A 15,628-nucleotide genomic window follows, 5' to 3' on the forward strand; every position below is an offset into this window, starting at 1 on the left:
TTTTTTGGTGTTTTTTTTTTTTATGTGAGAGAGCAAGGGAGAAAATTTAAAGCTGTAACCCTATTTATCATTAAAAGAAACAGGGGAAGCTCAAACTCTGTCTAAACTGTTGATCCATGTATGAATTCCTTAATTCATTTTCTAATTTATATGCTTTCTAGCAAACGAACAAATCAGCCCCAAACTGAATAAATTAACTGGCTACTTTATTATGTGTCCATGAGGGCAAAAAGATAAAATTTATGTTGATTATATTTGCTACATTTTAGCATTTTAAATAGTATCTACTCTAATACTATATAATCTCCTTTGTTGATACTGTCCATACTACAAGTTTTATATATTCCTATTTGAAATAATGTTTGTCTCCTAATGTCACTCATGTATTTAATAATTTCGAAATAGTAGGATTTTTGCTGGGACTGAGCAATGAGAAAAAAGATTTCCTAAGGAATAAATGAAGTACATCAAAGAATAATTTGCCAAGCCAATATGGTAGAAGTCATATTTATTGAAAAAAATTAATATCTTTGCTATAAAATTTGTAACAGGAATATTTACTGAATGTTTATTTTGATGCATAAACCTGAATGTTACATACCAAGTACAAGACAGTAGCACTAGTTTTCCCTTTATTTACATTTTATGAAAATTATTAAGCAGCCCATGTTAAAAGAACTTATGATGGAGAATTGTTACATTAGAAAAATAATATTCTTGATAAAGCATTCTCAAGGAGTCCAATCATCGTTTCTGCCTCTTCAATAAGGCAAAAGTCCCTGGAATAGCATATAACTTAATTTATAAAATACAATAACTGTTCAGACACATATTCAAGTTTTCTTTTGGTATGATTTTTTTTTCTCACTGCAAAATTACTTTTTTCTTGTTTTTTTTTTTTAAACTAAAACAGGAAGATTGACTTTCAGGAAAATGTCATTTAATGATTTCATCTATACATTACATACACAACTCTGTAGCCTAGCAACCACCATCGATACACCATCATTAACTTTAAATATTTTGCTTGGTGAGCTATTCTCAAATGTAGCCTATTTTAAGATTTTGCCATCATTATGATTGTGGAATCATTGTTTGGTTTTCAGAGGAAACAGATCTGTCACAGTATGAAGCTTTGTTTAGTTTAAGGAACTGGTACACAATTACATTTCCACTCACAAGAGAACGCCACAGATGGAACTCAAGTCAGGCTTTGCTGGCTCGGCACAGGTCCGTGCTGGACATCCTGGCCCTCCGGCTCTCACGCTGCACAGCCCTGGCCACGTTCAGTGGGTTTCAATTCCCGAGATTCCCTGCTCTTCACAGTTAGGTAGTTTTAATTCCTTCAAAGGCACACAACTTCCATCTCTTTTCCAGTGTTGCTCCCACGCCCGTGAATTCCTGCTTGAACATGCGTGGCAGCCTCATCAAAAGCATTTCGATTTCGTTGGCGGATATCTATTAGAAAGGAAGAGAAATCACTTGTGGGAAAGAAGTGCATCTTAAAGCAGGTGATGGGCTGGGGAGGTCCCCTCCCCCTTTCCCAGAGAGACAAACAAGGTTGAGTTCTCTGTGGCTGAGCAATGTCATCCTAGTAGGAGTGTGTGTAAAGCATCTAATGTAATTATCCTGGTTTATGAGCAGCTGCTGGGACCGGGCATGAGATGAATGGACAGAAGGTTCTGGGTTTGCTCTTCCTGGCTGCCTTATTGGCAAGGCCAAGCCATGCTCAGATTGCATATTCCTCACCCCGAGGACAGAAATATTCTTTAAGTCAGTGAGGAGCAGGGGGCATTCCTAGTGGATTTCTTGCTATCCAAACTTTTTTCTCAGCTATGAGGTACAGTTGCATGCTACATTGTGTGTGTGTGTGTGTGTGTGGGGGGGTGCTGGGACTTGAACCCAGAGCCTTGTGCAGGCTAGGCAAGTGCTCTACCACTGAGCTACATCCCCAGCCCTGGAGCTGCAACCTAATATCTATCCCACATATCTCCTAGGACTGTTGGGAGAAGGCAGAGAGAATATGGTCTAGATGCTTCTCACAGTACCCATAGGAAAAAAAAAAGATACTTTCAGAAGCATATAAACCTTTTAATAATCTGTTATTAACACAGACAAGGGAGCAAGAAGCCTTAAGAATGAAAACTAAACCCCAAACTTACAACAATAAATGTCTTATATGCAGCCATAAAATCCAGGTAGAATTTTTAGTGCAATTTTTTTTCATTTCAATTTTTTATAGTAATTTTTACACCAAAAATTCATTTTATTTTAAAGGAAGAACAAATGAACCATAATACTTCTGTCCGAATTCAGCTGTTGCTCTTGTGTTCCCTGTGTTTACATCCAATCTATGTGTGTGCCTGGGGATCTCACGAAGCAAGGTGGCTAATTAGAGGTCTGATATTCTGTTTGAATCCTCTATCTACTATTGTTATGAGCTAAATAACCCTTGCAAAGATAATTAGTCCCTTTAAGCCTCAGCAAAAGGGACTAACATTTAATAAGGATGTTATGAAAGGTATTGCTCTAGCACAGAGTTTGGCACATAGAAATGCTCCATGAATTAGAGCTATTATTATTTCTCATGGTGTAATCACTTTAGAGATCATTTCAGATGCTACACTTTCCATTTAACAAGATTAACTTAAAATAGAGACCAAATAGACCAGAAAGTCAAATCAACTGTGTTTAATATTCATATGAAAAACATTTTAAACAAAACTTTAAATAGAGGCAGTTCAAACAAAAGGGAAATAAACTGTATTTCTAAAATTTTTGTATGAATTATTTTGAAATCTGAATGCATTTGGCCACAAAACCATGTTAGAAGGATTATTAGATTCCCAAGTCAACCCACAGAGGGTTACTGAACAGATTATTAAATGGTTCATGGTGATGTGGAAAAGCAAGTCTCCTTTCTATGGGCACCATGCAGATCACTCGGCCACGAGTTCTCGCTGCATTCTCCCAACAGTCCTGTGAGATACGTAGGTAGATATTAAGGTGCAGCTCCACTTCACAGCCGAGAAAGGTGAGTGAACTACAGAGGGTTGAGCATTTTGTCAATGGCAGAGCTTTGAAAGGAAACAGCTCTGTGTTGGGGCCTGGGTGTTGGTCTGCTTAAAGGACTCAACAGTCCCCCCAGGAATGTCAGCAGTTGTAGTGGGGACAGCAAGGGGTGCTGTGTGGTGCATTCTGAATACCAGGCACCTGGGCCACTTATTAAAAGACTAGCTCCTCCGGCCTCTTCTCTGGGGTCTCTGGGAAGCAGTCTGGGATGTAGTCCAGCTCATCTATTTTTAACAGCCACCACTGGGAATTCTGATGACCAGACACCTTTGGGTTAAGAATGGGGATGTAATTCAATGAGTCACTGAGAAGTTTCCCTAGCCAGACTGTTCTCAAAACACTTGCTTTTGTTCTCACCACACTCTAATGAGACAAATGCAGAAGCAGAGCCTAAAGAGCTTAGATGACCTGTGCAGAGTAACCAAGGCCATGTGTGTGGGGCCGGGAGCAGGTCCAGGCAGCGTCTTAATTACAGATGCCAACCTCCACGGGGCTAGAACTGTGCAGAGAGGACCAGGAGGGTGTTCTCAGCCATGCCTCTGTGCTCGGGGTGAACATCAGCAGGGAGGGGCTGTGCACAGGAGGGCAGGGCTCTTCTGTGGTGAGTACTATTAGAGTGGTATCTACCCAGTCAGCAGCAGAAACCTGAAAGCTCCCGACTCAATTAGCTCATGCACACTTATATGCTGAGGCTTGGGCACACATACTTGAGCCATTCAGCCGAACAGCAAGTCAATCCTGGGGAACCTCGCCTGGCATATACTGAAATATACAGCTAGATCTTGTTTACCATGGTACATTTTGACTTGAGCCCAGACTTCAGCTACAAAGGAAGCAGAAAGGCAGCCTCCACCACCAACGCATTGTGGGTCAGGCACAGGGTATGATATGTGTACAATATCTCATGAGATAAGGATTATGAGACCTTATCTCATAAGCAAGCTCATTAAACAAGCAAAGACACCCCTCATTTGCTGGGAGAAAGAAGTACAGTTGCAGAAGATTTGGATCCTAGTTCTGGAATGACCATTAATCATCTTCCAGTTAAATAACCTCTTTGGACCTGTTTTCTCATTTGCAAGACAAGAGAATTGGAAAAAGAAAACCCACTGAACACCCTAAGGAGTCAAGACTGCAGGTTGGCCACTGATGTACTAGCACCTGTCTTAGGGAGAGACATTCAAAATATACTTGTACACAAGGCTTGGCAAAGACCTTCAAATGAGAAAACTTGATAGGTCTTTCGTAATTCTATTTTTTTTCATGTACTTCAAAACAAGTGGAGAACAACACTTAGGGAGTACCTACTATGTGCCATGTACTGTTCTGAATCCTTTTCCTATATGAATTCATTCAATAAAAAAAATTACACATAAAGCCTATTTTACAGATGGTGAAACTGAGGTACAGAGAGATTAAGTAAGGTGCCCAAGTCACACAGCTAGGAAGTAGTGAAACTGGTATTTGAAATCCTCATGATTACTTCATTTGGATAGCAATTAGACATACCGCAGATTTGGATACAGCTAGAAATTAGTATTATGGAAACTAATATCCTCAAATGTACTTAACTGTATGTTTCTGTTGATAGTATAACAGCCTGATTCTGCCATAAAGATGTAAATATTGTGGACAGAGATGTATCATAATTATGGAAAATACCACTTCAAATGAAATACTAAGATATCCAGTTAATAAATTTCCTTAAATATGCTTATAATGCATGCCAGGAGAAAGGTGTAGGAGAAAATACTTTTAGATTAGTTTGATTTTTTTTTGTTTTAGTCTTTAGTTTTTAGTCTTTTATAGTTTTAAGTCTTTCCCCATCCTACAAAATAAACTTCTTCAAATTGTACATTTTGGAATTTTTCAAGACAAAATTCAATTTCTCCTTCATTTTCATTCTATAACCAAATAATTTTTTCTTTACAAATATTTGCATCTATCCCTTTCCTTCCTATAAAAACATTCTTGATCTTGAGAACTGAGGGAATCAAAGAGTCATCACAAAGCATGCAGGCCTCAAGGGCTGAGCTCTGAGTGCAATTGACCCTTCCTCATCTTGTGCAGGATTTGCTTGGAGTCACTTCCAAGGTCAAGGGTTCTCCCTAAGCTCTTGTTTTCATTGGTGGGATACAGGAAAAGGCTGGGTCTTCCTCCCTGGTGAATGGAGGGACTAGAACTTGGGGCAGGGCTTCTGCTGCTGAATCCAGCTCTGTTCTCAGAGGAAAGGATTTCCCTCCCACAGCTCCTATGAGGAGTCACATATGAGTGGCCAGAGTAGCCTGTGTGGCACTGGGATTGGGTTAGACAGGTGCTGTGGCTGCGGTCCTGCTCCCTATACCCAGGGAAGACTGCCATAGCCTGATGCCTTTTCTACCCTCTTAACTCAGCTTTTGTTCCAATAAATTGGTGGCCCATATATATTTTTTTTAATCTTAGATATTGTTCTTGGATTCTCTCAGTTGTTTAAAAATTTCTAATTTATTTCCTTAAAAATATTTTTCAATTATAGTGTTTTATGCAGATTAATCACACAAATTTAATGGGGTTCAATGGAGCATTGTCATGTAAGGATATGGTACTTTGAATCTGTCTACCCAAATTTCTACCCTCTCTTCCACTTTGAGGTCATCTTTATTTCCTGTAAATCATCACATATGAAAAATAACATGCAATACTTGTTTTTCTGTGCCTGAATTATTTCACTTAACAGGATGTTCTTCAGTTTCATCCATTTTACTGCAAATGACAGTATTTTATTCTTTATGGAGGAATAACATTGCTTCATGTATATGTGGCAAGTTTTCCTTATCCACTCATCTGTTGACGGGTACCTAGGCTGATTCTATGTCTTGGCTGCTGTGAATACTGCCATGATGGACATGGGCATGCATGTGTCTATTTTTATGCTCACTTCCTTTGGATATATGTATCCAGGAGTGAGTGGAATAGTCATATGGTATTTCTATTTCTTTTTTTTTTTTTTGAGCTGGGACAAGTTTATTTTCAAAACACACATCTTGTAATGGTATATTATTACCACAGCTATGCCAGTTATAAGAAGGAAGGTGGGTGATCATTAAGCATTCTGTAGTATATGGAAATCTTGAGCTTCTTTATTCTGAAGCTTATGTTATTTAATGACTCTCTCAGTTATATTTCATGGCACAGTAAAAATTTCAATAATTAGGCAAAAATGATGCAAAGAAAATGAGGCATTTCAACCCCCAAAGGAATTTTAGTGGTTTAAGGAAAGACAGACAATAAGAAGTCTTTTTGAAGCTGGAGTTACTCATTCCTGAATAATATATTCTCATAAAAATGTTATATCTGCTGTTTATACAAAGGTAGAGGCAAGAACTTGGTGAGTTAGACACAGCCTTAAGATAGATATTTAGCCCTTCTTGGAATACTAGGAATCCAATAATAATTTTTCTTTAAGTACCAAAGAAATACTGCCTCATGCAGCTATACTTGAGACGATACTCAGGAATTCCATCGTTGTTCTTCAAAAAAGCAGCCTACTTCTAATTTTTCACAACAGGTTTTCCCATAGGGCACATGTGGAGCTTGTGTTCCTAGGCCATGTCTCTGACCTACATAATCAGGCTCAGAGATGGGGTCCAGAGACCTGCTCTTTGGAGATGTTTCCCAGTTTTCTTCTCTTCTCTGCAGAATCCCAAGAAAATGGGCTACAGGCCTAGGCATGGTAGAAGAAACCCGAGAGCAGACTTGGTACCTCCATGGAACTTGAGTGGCCATAGGAGGATTTACAGTGTGGCTTGAGGAATCATAGGCCACAGTTCTAACCATGTGGCAGGCATCATTCCAGGAGCTCTCCGTCTTTTACCTAATTCATCTTCACAGCAACCCCAGGAAGTAGGTGTTACCAGCATCTCTTTTTACAGCAAAGAAACACATACAGCATGCATAAAAATCTTACGAAAGGTCCTGTATTTAGTGAGTCTACTCAGTATTTTGCTATGGTTGTAGTTCAAATTCTGTGACTTAAATTATTGTACAAGCAGGTGAATTGTGTTCTATAAAATATATTTGTTCTTCCTGACAAAGGATTAACTTTTTCCCTATTTTTTCTAGAAATATCTCGTATATTTTAAATCTAAATGAAAATAATGAAATGGGATCTAAATGCCACTGGAATTTAATAAATGCATTTTTTACTTAAATTTACTTTTTTATTTGTTCTAATTAGTTATACATGACAGTTCTATTTTTAGGGTTCTTTTTATTTTTCCTGGTACTGGGATTGAACCTGGGGGGCACTTCACCACTGAGCTACATCCTAGCCCTTTTTCTTGAGGCAGCGTCTTGCTAAGTTGCTGAGGCTGGTCTCAAATTTGTGATCCTCCTGTCTCTGCTTCCCAGTTGCTGAGCTTATAGGTATGAATCACCACATCTGGCCCTTGTTTTTTAGTTTTGAGGAAACTCCATACTGTTCTCCATAGTGACTGTACTAATTTACATTCCCCCAAACAGCATATGAAAACTACTCCTTTTCCACATCCTCACCAGCTTTTGTTAATTATTTGTTTTTTGGATAATAGCCATTATAACTGGGGTGGAGTGATATTTCAATGTAGTTTTGGCTTGCATTTCCCTAATGGCTAAAGATGTCAAGCTTTTTTTTTCCCCCCATGTGTATTTGAACATTTGTACTACTACTTTAAAGAAGTGTCCATTCAGATCATTTGCCTATGTTTTTGATTGGATTACCTGTTCTTAACTTTTTGAGTTTTTAAAAAATATATTATGGATATTAGTCCTCTGTCAGATGAATAGCTGGAATAAATTTTCTCTCATTCCATAGGTTTCTTCTTCACTCTATTGTCTCCTTTGCTATGGGAAAGGTTTTAAATCTGATCCAGTCTCATTTGTCAATTCTTGCTCTTATTTCTGGAACTATCAGAGTCCTATTCACAAAATCATTGCCTTCATGTGACAATACCTTGCAGTGTTTATGTGTCTCTAGTTAGTTAAAAGCTTTAGGACTTACATTAGAGTCTTTGATCCATTTTGATCCAGCCCTATTTTTGTATTTTATTTAAAGACAGGGTCTCACTGAGTTGCCTAGCGCCTCACAGTTGCTGAGGCTGTTTTTTTTTTTTTTTATTGGTTGTTCAAAACATTACAAAGCTCATGACATATCATCTTCCATATATTTGATTCAAGTGGGTTATGAACTCCCATTTTTTACCCCAAATACAAGTTGCCGAATCACATCGGTTACACATCCACATTTTTACATAATACCATATTAATGACTGTTGTATTCTGCTACCTTTCCTATCCCCTACTATCCCCCCTCCCCTTCCCTCTCATCTTCCCTCTCTACCCCATCTGCTGTTGTTTAATTCTCTCCCTTGTTTATTTTCCCCTTTCCCCTCACAAACTCTTATATGTAATTTTGTGTAACAATTAGGGTCTCCTTCCATTTCCATACAGTTTCCCTTCTCTCTCCCTTTCTCTCCCCCCACTCATCTCTGTTTAATGTTAATCTTTTCCTCATGCTCTTCTTCCCTGTTCTGATCTTAGTTGCTCTCTTTATATCAAAGAAGACATTTGGCATTTGTTTTTTAGGGATTGGCTAGCTTCACTTAGCATAATCTGCTCTAATGCCATCCATTTCCCTGCAAAATCCATGATTTTGTCATTTTTTAGTGCTGCGGTAATACCCCATTGTGTATAAATGCCACAGTTTTTTAATCCATTCATCTATTGAAGGGCATCTAGGTTGATTCCAAAGTCTAGCTATTGTGAATTGTGCTGCTATGATCATTGATGTGGCAGTATCCCTATAGTATGCTCTTTTAAGGTCCTCAGGGAATAGACCGAGAAGGGCGATAGCTGGGTCAAATGGTGGTTCCATTCCCAGCTTTCCAAGAAATCTCCATACTGCTTTCCATATTGGCCGCACCAATTTGTAGTCCCACCAGCAATGAATGAGTGTACCCTTTTCCCCACATCCTCGCCAGCACTTGTTGTTTGACTTCAGAATGGCTGCCAATCTCACTGGAGTGACATGGTATCTTAGGGTGGTTTTGATTTGCATTTCTCTGACTGCTAGAGATGGTGAGCATTTTTTCATGTACTTATTGATTGATTGTATGTCCTCCTCTGAGAAGTGTCGGTTCAGGTCCTTGGCCCATTTGTTGATAGGGTTGTTTGTTATCTTATTGTTTAATTTTTTGAGTTCTTTGTATATTCTGGATATTAGGGCTCTATCTGAAGTGTGAGGAGTAAAGATTTGTTCCCAGGATGTAGATTCCCTACTTACCTCTCTTATTGTTTCTCTTGCTGAGAAAAAACTTTTTAGTTTAAGTAAGTCTGAGGCTGGTTTTGAATTCATGATCCTCCTGCCTTAGCCTTCTGAGCTGCTGGGATTACAGGTGTATGCTACTGTGCCTGGTGAGTTTTTATACAGGGTGAGAAGGATTGAGTTTCAATGTGAAATTCAGTCTTTCCAGCACCACTCCTTGTGTTCTTGGACATTTGGATTAGTTGGCTATAGATGTGCAGATCTAATTCTGGGTCCTTTATTCTATTCCATTGGTCTACTTGTATGTTTTTATGCCATACCATACTTTCCTGTTACTATGGCTCGAAGTGTATTTTGAAATCAGGTATTGTGATACAACTAGCATTGCTCTTTTTGCTGAAGATTGCTTTGGCTATTCAGGGTCTTTTGGGCCTCCATGTAAATTTTATTATTTTTTCAGTTCCATGAAAAATGACCAATATTGGCTGGGGATGTGGCTCAAGCGGTAGCGTGCTCGCCTGGCATGCACGCGGCACGGGTTCGATCCTCAGAACCACATACCAACAAAGATGTTGTGTCCGCCAAGAACTAAAAAAATAAATATTAAAAATTCTCTCTCTCTCCAAAAAAAAATGACCAATATTTTGATGGAGGCTGCATGCATTCTACAGATTGCTTTGACTAGTATGTTCACTGTAACAATATTCTTCTAATCTATGAACATGGGAGATCTTTTTGTATTTTTGTGTCTTCTTCAGTGTTTTATAATTTTCATTGAGAGGTCTTTCATTTTCTTTAGGTTTATTCCTAGGATTTATTATCTTTGGAGGGGGAGGGGGCATCTATAATGAATAGGATTGTTTTCCTGATTTCTTTCTCAATGAGTTCATTATTGGTACATGGAGAAGCTACTCATTTCTGAATGCTGATTTTTGTATCCTGAAACTTTCAGTTCTAAGAATCTTTTTATGGAGTCTTAAGTTTTTTTTAAATAAGAATTATTTTTTAAAATATAGAATTATTTTTTTAAAAAATATAGAATTATATGTAAACAGGATAATTTGACTTCTTCCTTTCCTATTTGGATTTCTTTTCTTTTTTCCTTTTGCCTACTTGTTCTGGCGAAACTTTCAAGTTCTATATTGAATACGACCAGTGAGAGTGGACATCATTGTGGAGTTCTTGATTTCAGAGGAATGCTTCCAGTTTTTCCCTATGTAGTATGATATTGGCTGTGGGTTTGCCATATGTAATTTTATTATGTTGAGATATGATCCTTCTATACTTAGTTTATTCAAGGATTTTATTGTGAAGGGATGTTGAATTTTGTCAAAAGATTTCTGTTGAAAAATTCTGCCTGTATTGAGATGATAGTGTGATTTTTTAAATACTAAATTCTATTTATGTACTGTATTAATTGACTGGCATATGTTGAATCATCCTTGAATAACTGGAATGAAATCAACTTGATCATAATATATGATCTTTTAGTGTGCTATTGAATTCAATTTGCAAGCATTATGTTGAGGATTTTTGTAACTATATTCTTCAAGGACAGTAGTGGCCTATAGTTTTTTTTTGTAACCTTATTGGTTTTTAAAAATTTTTTTTAGTGTAGATGGACACAATACCTTTATTTTATTTTTATGTGGTGCTGAGGATCAAACCCAGTGCTCCATATGTGAGAGGCAAGCACTCTGCCACTGAACCAATACTCCAGCCCCCTTATCAGGTTTTGATAGCATGATAATATTGGCTTTTTAGAATGAGTTTGGAAGGGTTCCTTTCCTTTCTATATCATGGACTAGTTTTTTTTTTTATATGAATCTTTTTTTGTAGGTGGACGCAACACAATGCCTTTTATTTATTAATTTTTTTTAATGTGGTGCTGAGAATTGAATCCAGGTCCCGCATGGACTAGTTTTGAGGATCATTGTTATTACCTCTTCAAATATTTGGTAAAATTTAGTAGTGAATTAATTGATACTGGGCTTGTCTTTGCTAGATGATTTTTAAAAATGTTTTCATTGATGTGTTATAATTATACACAATAGTGGGAATCATTATGCCATATTCTTACATGCACATAATTTGAACAATCTCTTTTACCTGGTGACTTTATTACTGATTCAATCTCATTGTTTGCTATTGATCTTAGACATTTTTTTTAGAGTTTTTTCAGTATCCTTTTGGTTCAACTTTGGTGGTCATTTGTCCATAAACTTGCTATTCAAGATTTTCTAATTTAAAGCATACAGTTGTTAACATTATTCCCTAATGTTCAATTAGATTTCATTGGCATCTGTCGTATTATCCCCCTTTTTTTTTTGTCTCCAAAGTATTTGAGTCTCCTCTCTTTCTTTTATCTAAGGCTTTGTCCATTTTGTTTATCTCTTCAAAGAACCAAATGTTTCATTGGTCCTTTGATTGTTCTTTTATTCTCTATTTCAATCATTTGTGTTCTGAACTTTATTTCTACTGATTTGGGTTTTTTTGTTCTTGTTTTTCTACAATGCATTTTCTTGAGATTATTTGAGATCTCCCTCTTTTAAAGTGTAGGCATGTGTAGCTAACAACTTGCCTCTTAGTACTGCTTTTTCTGTATCCCAGAAGTTCTTTTATGTTGTCGTTCCATATCGATTTGATTTTAGGCATTTTTAAATTTTTCCCCAGATTTCTTCAGTGACCCAGCAATCATTCAAAAGTGCTGTATAATTTCTCTTGCTATTGATTTGTAGCTTCATTCCATTATGATTCAATACAAGAAATTGCTTCAGTTTTGCTTTGTTAATAATTGCCTTATGGCCTAATATGTGAAAAAGTCCCATATACCCTCATACTGATGCAGCCATTGGGTGGAACATTCTGTAGATGTCTGCCGAGTCCATTTGATCTCTACTGTAATTTAACTCTGATGTTTCTTTGTTAACTTTTTTGTCTGGATTATCTATTGGTGAGAGTGGAGTAGTGAAGTCACTCAGCACTATGGTGTTAGGGCCTATTTCTTACTTTATATCCAACAGTGTTTGTTTTATATAATTGGGTGCTCCTGCATTTGATGGATGAACAAATTTCAGGGGCATGTGGGCCATGCTGATTAGGCATATTCAATCTGGAGGTTTCCAGTCTGTGAGTCCAGGAGTGTAGCAAATGTCCAAGCCACTGTGTGTCCTGGAATGTCTCTGAGGCTGTAGTGGGGTGCTGGTGAGGGAGGAGCCATCAAACCATCAAGTTCTGTATTGGAGGGGGTCCTGCCAACTAAGCAATTTACCAGCCTCAGTTCTGGCACCTTCCAAACTGGTCCCTGCTTAAAACCACTCATATGTCCCATGTCTCTTCTTGACACAGCAGATGGGATCACTGACAGCCATGCCCTGCACTCCCCACCACAGCCTGTGCTCCCTTCTGCATAACTCTCCCAGCAAGTTTGTGAGAGACACTCCCCCAAGCCATAACCATCTGGCATGGCTGTCTCCTACCCAGTCTGTGCAGCAAGATGATCATGGGGGTGCTTACTTGTGTTTGTTCTGGGTTTTAATGTCCCCCAAAGCAGTTGCATCCCCGTGATAGGATCCTTCTCAAGATGACTCCTTGTTAAAGAGCTCTGAGTTTGCTGAATGATGTAATAAATTTCCTCTCTAAAGCCAGCTTGTTATGCCAGGGGAGTCACTCTCAGACCAAATCCCTGACCTGGATTTAAAGCTCACAGAACCGTGTACTTCTCCTGTGGCTAGGACTGCCAGACTGCTCTCATTACTGGGCCTTTTTGCACCTTCCAGCTTCCCCTATGCTTGCAGTTTTGGGTCCCCTGCCCCTGGCCAAGGAGCCAGAGATGTTGCAAATTGCCTTGTACTTTTCTCAGGGCTGCTTTTCCCGATTTTCCATGCTGTTTAGTTTCTCTTCACTTTGTTATTGCTTCCCAGCATTCTCTCCCTCTTTCCTTGGAATATAGTTTTCCTCTGTTGCCGTGACTCTTCTCTTTCAGAGTCTTGTGAAGGGTACTTCTTATTCTGTCAGGTGGTTCTTCCTCTTCCTGACACTTGCTCAATCTAGGAAGAACTGACTGGCTATTATTGCTTTATTTGAAATGCTGAGATCAAATTCAGAGCCTCATGCACGTTAGGCAAGTGCTATACTACTGAGCTGTACCCCACACCCAATTTTCTATAATTTAAAAGACAAAGAATAGATGAGAAGTCTCTGCACAACCAAGGGTGCTTATGTGGTGTTAACACCACAGAGGTAATTTATAAGATCTGCTTGATATATTTTCTGAACTCTTGACTCTAGCCCACTGCCTCCCTGCCAGGCCTCTATGCACATGTACAAATTGACACAAGCAGACATACATCAATGTGGTCATTATGATGGTTGGCTCCATATCCCGTAACATCAGGCAAGGGAAGCTGAGTTTGGGGCACTGGAAAGATGCCCACGGAAGCTGTGTCAAGGCTGCGGAGTCAGGGAAGCCAAGTATGAAACCAGAGTCCTTCCATAGCATAAGCTTTTAGCCCTCCGTGCACCTTTCAGTCTCATTCATTCTTGCTGTCCCTGGGCAGGGCATGGTGTGGCACACACAGAACCTTGCAGGAAACATTCTCTGAAACAGTGCAGATGGGGAACAAAGAAAGGGAGAGAGGAAGAAAACCAAGGAGATAAACAGAAGTGAGGAATGAGAAGAGCAGGGAAGGAAGGAAGAGGAGGAAGGGAAGAATGGGAAGAAACATGGCCAGTCGCTAAATGTCCCAGAGGGAAGCCACTGGAGTGAGCTCCAACTCAAGGACACACACTGGTCAACAGATTGAACGCTTCTCTAATACTTTCTTCACCATCTCCCCAATATTGGCGTTTTATTAGTTCATACCTGATGACTTCATAACTATTATACCACTTTCTCAACTAGACTACAAGTTTGTTGAGAGCAGGGTTATATTTTAGACTTCTTCTGTGTCCTGTCATCCCCTGTTCCTCTGTGGTCCTAGGATACCGCTGAGCACATGACAAGCAGTGAGTTATCCCAGCATTCATTGGGGGTCCTGGTAACCCCCTCAACTTCTCTAATGATGGGTGAGCAGATTCCTTTATATTCTTTGTGTAGTCAAATGGAGAATATTAGTTACCTTGACTGACATATGCTTTGGGGGGTGCTAATCTATCTAAAAAAATGTTGATTAGTCCATCTAAGCATTCACTTGTTAACATACTGTAATAGGTATGCTATTAAGAACCCCAGAGTAAAGTTGGCTGTGGTGGTACGCACCTGTAATCCCAGCAATTTGGGAGACTGAGACAGGAGGACTTTAAGGCTAGCCTCAGAAACTCAGGGGAGACCCTCACTCAAAGCAAAAAAAAAAGGGGGGGGGATTTAAGATGGTGGATAGAGGAAGGCTGATTCCTAGTTGCCCTGTGGCTTAGCATTCAAACAGCAGAAATACTGCTTCTCAGTGAGATGGGTGAAAGGGATTTCACTAAACTTTAACATTGGATAATCAGAGCATCTTAGAAACTCAGAGATCTGGGCACACTGAACAAAGAAGAAAGAGTACAAGAGCTGAGCCTGCAGGGGCAGCACTGGTATACCACAGGGAGAGGGAAAACCCAAGGTCAGAAAAGCAGCTGAACCTAGCTGAGCCAGAGGCTGCGTTGTGAACTAGTGTTTGAAAAGTGCTGTTTTTCAAATGGCCATGGAAAGAGGCGAGAGCCATCTTGAGGTGGCCAGGCTGCAGCTGCTGCTATGGGAGACAGGAGATCATAGCAAACATGGCCATACTGTCCTAGAAAGCACCTACTTTGTGGCCCAGAGTGTTATGTCGTCCCTAGCAGAATGTGACTGTAATATGCACCCAGAAGATTGTACCCAGGGGAATGCAAGTCAGAAAAACAAAGGGGAACCCAACTTGCTTTCCCTTTGAATTGGATGCTTCCCATGACCAGCTAAAGCGGGCTGGGAATCTGAACAGGCGAGTGTGAAAAGGACTAAGACCTGCAGGGCTGTGTTAGTGGACACCAGAGTGTGTGGAAGATTGGCTCCCCTGCCCAGTGAGTAGAATTCTTGAGGGGCTCCTGGTCTTAGGGCTGTGCTGATCTAATCTGTCCAGAGCAAACACCACCCAACAAAGCCCTTACTGCCTGATTAGACTTAAGCCCCAGCTTCTGGAATTTCTCCCACAGATCTCTGCAGCAGGCCCACCCTGGGAGGGCATCCATCTGGTGTGTGCAGACTAAACTCCAACTGACAGTACTTCCTATTCCATCCAGCCTTTTACTAGTGAGCAG

At 39.4% G+C, this 15,628-nt stretch overlaps 1 protein-coding gene and 1 non-coding gene across 13 annotated transcripts in view; both read right to left on the reverse strand.

Moving 5' to 3' along the window:
• Positions 1 to 491: 491 nt before the first annotated feature.
• Enox1 (ecto-NOX disulfide-thiol exchanger 1) overlaps positions 492 to 15,628 on the reverse strand; it is a 521,454-nt gene continuing 506,317 nt past the window's right edge. For all 12 annotated transcript variants that reach the window (XM_040281478.2, XM_021719677.3, XM_040281477.2 and 9 more), the window contains one exon: positions 492 to 1,458. In XM_040281478.2, coding sequence (XP_040137412.1) covers positions 1,327 to 1,458 — 132 coding nt within the window. In that variant the 3' untranslated portion in view covers positions 492 to 1,326. The remainder of the gene's footprint in view (positions 1,459 to 15,628) is intronic.
• Trnaa-agc (transfer RNA alanine (anticodon AGC)) lies at positions 1,882 to 1,953 on the reverse strand. The gene has a single exon. It is a non-coding gene; the product is annotated as a tRNA-Ala (tRNA).

This window comes from Ictidomys tridecemlineatus, chromosome 6, assembly GCF_052094955.1.
Source record: "Ictidomys tridecemlineatus isolate mIctTri1 chromosome 6, mIctTri1.hap1, whole genome shotgun sequence".
In the NCBI taxonomy this organism is placed as follows: domain Eukaryota; kingdom Metazoa; phylum Chordata; class Mammalia; order Rodentia; family Sciuridae; genus Ictidomys; species Ictidomys tridecemlineatus.